At 49.5% G+C, this 4,479-nt stretch overlaps 1 protein-coding gene across 1 annotated transcript in view; it reads right to left on the reverse strand.

Moving 5' to 3' along the window:
- ZMYND8 (zinc finger MYND-type containing 8) overlaps positions 1 to 4,479 on the reverse strand; it is a 131,636-nt gene that overhangs the window by 2,925 nt on the left and 124,232 nt on the right. The window contains exons 20-21 of the mRNA XM_007446940.1: positions 4,441 to 4,466; positions 3,221 to 3,287 (exon numbers count right to left, since the gene is read on the reverse strand). Coding sequence (XP_007447002.1) covers positions 3,221 to 3,287; positions 4,441 to 4,466 — 93 coding nt within the window. The remainder of the gene's footprint in view (positions 1 to 3,220; positions 3,288 to 4,440; positions 4,467 to 4,479) is intronic.

The raw sequence follows: 4,479 nt of genomic DNA on the forward strand, positions 1-4,479 counted from the left end.
AAAAAAAAAAAAAAAAAAAAAAAAAAAAACAGAAACTCCAGGGAAAAGTAAGGCTATATACAAAGGTGGAAATGTAATCACAGTACACATCTGCAACAAATGGCACGATCAGAATGATGGAAACACAGATTATCGTATGTCAAGTTTTTAGGCTCAGCCAACAGCCGAAAGTGAGAAGACCCAACTGAAGTTACAGGAGAGATGCACATGTTCTCCACCTTGGTGATGGGAGAGTCAAAGTGGGAAGATGGCAAGTCTGGATATGACAGGGGTAGGAGAGGTGAGGGAGATGATGGGCACCAAGAGAGGGGGCAAGAGATACTGTCCCCAGCTGACAGAACAAGAACTAAGGAGCAAGTGCTTTACTTGACCAAGGTAACCCACAGGCACATCAAACAGCGACATAAGTAGTTTGGGAGGAGGGCGAGTAGAGAGGTGATAAAAGACCCCAATTCTCATCTTTTAAAGCCAGAAGTCAACAAGCAACGTCTAGATAAAGTCCAGAAATAGAAGTATGGGGAAACACGTTATTTTACATTATTTACAAATAAGGAGGTTAAGTGTCAGATGTACCCAAAGACAGCCATGGAGACTGAGAGTACGAATTGTTTTTCCCAGTACAGTTGTATTTTCTCTAACTATAGTCATCCCTTGGTGTCAGGGATGGCACAGGGGATTGGTTCCAGGACCCACCACAGATACTAAATTCCATGGACACTTAAGTCTCATGGTCGGCCCTCCATATCCAAATCCACGGATTCAACGAACCACAGATCGTGTAGAACCGTGCTGACTATGTGAAAAGATCCATGTATACGTGGACCCGTGCAGCTGAAACCCCTTCAAGGGTCAACTGGATATGTGTGCATTGCTTTACTATTTTAAAACGAAGAGACAGTGAACAGGAAAGGCCCACGCCCACCCCGAGGAAGCTCCTACCCCCCCCTACTAAACCGTCCCCCCTCCCGACCAGACCCCCTACTAAACCTTCCTCCCTCCCGACCAGACCCTCATCTTAACCAGCCGAGTTCCAGAAGTCTATAAAGAGCTCAGAAACCTCAGTGTGTGTAAATCTTTGTAAAGCCCACGTTCCTCCACAAGATTCCATCTACACTGTCAGCAAGCAGAGCTAGCAGAAACCATTAGACGTAAAGAGGAATCGGAAAACGAGCCAGTCTGTCTGCTCTGCCGCCAACCATCACCCAGGGTGCTTTGGTGAGTAAATAGGGGAAAGAGAGAAGTCTGGAGCTCGCTGTCCTGACCTGGCCTCCAGTGACCTCCCGCTCGGTTCCCTTCGGCCCACACTCCAAGATAACACGGCAGCACTGCCTGAAAAATGCTTTTTCCTCCAGCTGCTGACAATGTGGGACCTTTCCCTCCCTCCCTGCTTTCCCCCATCTCATCATTAGCCTCCTCGGGACGATATTCTCCCCACTCCCCAACCCCGGCGCCAAGTCACCAGCGTCTTCCAGGCTCCTGGCTCCCTCTCTCCAAGTTCCCTTTCTACCCCCTCGGATACCAGGGTGCTTCAGGTCGAGAAGGATGGGGAGGTCAGCCGACAACGGCCCGTGGGCCAAATCCAGGCCAGTGCCTGTTTTTCCAAGTACAGGTTCACAGGAGCACAGGCCCACCCATCTCTCTGTGTGTCATCTGTGGCTGCTTTCATCCGACAACGGCAGTCGAGCAGTTCTGACAGAAACTGTGTGGCCCTCGAAGCTTAAAATATTTACTCTGGTCCTTTACAGAAAGTCTGCCAACCCCTGGGCTAGGTAACATCTCATCCACCTCGGAACTGGGGTACGATGCGTCTCCCAACCGCCTTCCTGCACACAAGCTCCCCTGTTGCAACAGATTCCATACTCCCAGGGCATCACTAATCTTCCCAAGGCCCGTTAATCTTCCCACGTGGATTGCACCACTTTGCTGCTCCAAAACCTCAACAGCACCCCCTGCCTGCAGCAGTATTTCCAACTTGCGCCCTTCTCACTCCACCTTTGCAATTTTGACACGTCCCCTCAGTTCGTGCTTTTATTTTAAACTCATTTTCAACTTAAGTCAAAGAGAAACTCTTGTATCATCGCCAAAAAGCAGGAAAGCAATAATACCTGCCATACATAGAAGACAACTCTACAAATCAACATAATGAAAACCAAATTGTAGTAGAAAATTCTAGGTGGGTGCCATGCTGCTGAAGTTAAAAAGACAGATATCAAAAAAAAAAAAAAAAAGAAGACTAAGAAGAAGAAATCAAAGGGATGAAAAAGATACCTTAGCACCAAACTCAACTTGTTCTCAGAGATGTAACCAGAGGACTGAAGGGGGAGTGAGAAGAGAGTGTTTTCAACAGGTGGTTCCATCGCATTTAATGCCAAGTTCATGAAGTCAGCTCGTGTCACTGCCCCTGGTGCACCCCGAACCTGAATCCCACTTAACAGCCCTTCAGGAAACTTTCTCCAGCCACCCTAACAAAGGACATCCCTTCTTCCTCTATGCACTAAAAGAAAATGTTTGGTTTTCAGTTGAAGAGAGTGACCCGGCAGAGAGAAAGATCCTAGAGCTGAAGGACCTTGAATTAAGCAGAACTGTCCTCACTGAAGACACCTTCTTTGAACCCTTCTGGAACGCCCTCAAACCAGTTTAGGAGGGTGCAGGGGAAAGACCCTTTGGGCTAGAAAAGAGGACAGCTCAAACTGCACAGAAGGGGAAAAACCAAAAGTCTGTGTCAGATAATCCCCCAAAACAGCCTACCAGGTTATCCCTCAAGTAGAAAGAGTTTTACAGAATGATCATCTACCTATAACAAGTTTCTTTTTGCCTCTGAATGCTCAAGTACCCTCATCCACTAAATGCAGGCGTTGGGACCTCAGGGATAGTTTCACTTCCTGTGGTCATTTCTCTGAGGGCAGACGAACTGCCCAACCCAAATGCATCTTCTATGCCACCCCAGGTCAGCAACGGAACCCTATGTCTTTGATGTGGAACCCCAAGAAATCAAACAAGTACAGGTAAATCCTGATCCGTTTGGACAAGTGCCTGAAAGCCACCTTGCCCCGCCACTCCGTCACCCCCGCTGACCCGTGCAGGGCACCCCCAAGGATCCCTAAGGACCCACAGCTTGAAAGTCACAGCCCTACACCCTTCATCTTCTCCCTGAGGACACGGCTCCCCTCTGCCCGGGTGGACCGTGAGAGCACCATTCGCCCACCAGGGGGCAACATACCAGAGCCTTGGTTGGAGCCTAAGAGAATGGAGGAGGGCGTCTCCCTGGAGCCAGAAAGGTCGAGGGTCTAGAAATACAAAAAGAGAGAGATGGAGGCAAGACACTGGGGCCAATGCAGCCCCCCCAGGGAAGCCCAGGGATCCATGGGGGCACTCGTCACGGCCCCTACAGCACCCTCGTGCCCTCTGCCTGGCGTGCTCAGGCGGGGGAGGCCAGGTCAGCCGGGGGGCCCTGCACCTGTGCCCTTTTCTGCTCTACCTCCCCAAAACACAGCACTGGGGGCTCCTCACTCAACTCTAGAGCCGCGGCTTCAAGAACACTGGTCCTCAGCTCCCCTCTCTGACCTACCGCCCACCCGAGATTTCTGCCACATCCCAAAAGGAAGCACAGCCGTCCCTCAGTACCCGAAGTGGGATGGTTTCAGGAGTCCCCAAGGGTAACAAAATCTGGGGATGTTCCAGCTCCTTATACACAAAAAAGGCCTAGTACGGTGAATGCAGTGGGCCCTCTGTATCCGAGGATTTCGAATCCATGGATTCAACCAAACATGGACGGAATTTCAGTTGGTTGCAATCCAAGGATGAGAAACCCACGGATGTGGAGGGCTGACTGCATATTACATCAAATTATATCAGTTCACTTTTATTTCACCTTAACCTCTTACTAGGCAATAATATCAATGAAATCAAAGGGTTTTAACTGCTGGGATGACTTGCTTTTTTCCTAATAGACATGAAATAAATACATAATGACTACAAATGTAAAAAAATGATCAAGGTGCCACCTAAAACAATGTTTGCGTGCAATTACATATACCACACACTGGGCACGTAGGAGGTGGAACCTGTGTGTCCAAGAGAGCAGCCACCAGCCTCCTGTGACTACCACCTGTATTTAAATTAATTATAATTCAATAAAATTTAAAATCCAGGTCCTCAGTCACACTAGCCACAGTTCAAGCACTCAACAGCTACATGAGGCTAGTGGCTCCCATACTGGGCAGAGCAGATACAAAACATTCCCACCATCTCAGAAGGTTTTGCGGACAACACCGCCCTAAACACGCACCTTGTGAAAAGGAGCCCTGCTAAGACTGTCACCCCCATCTGCAGCCTGAAGACAGACAAACCTCCCTACAGCACAGGACTCGCCGGGGTGGTGGGCACGGGGGTGGGTCTGAGACTCTGCGTGGCCCAAAGGCATGTGGGATGGAGACTCACCGAGCCACTGTCCTTGCTTTTCTCGGCTGGGGGCTCCTT

Source organism: Lipotes vexillifer, unplaced genomic scaffold, assembly GCF_000442215.2.
Source record: "Lipotes vexillifer unplaced genomic scaffold, Lipotes_vexillifer_v1.1 scaffold565, whole genome shotgun sequence".
NCBI classification, from domain to species: domain Eukaryota; kingdom Metazoa; phylum Chordata; class Mammalia; order Artiodactyla; family Lipotidae; genus Lipotes; species Lipotes vexillifer.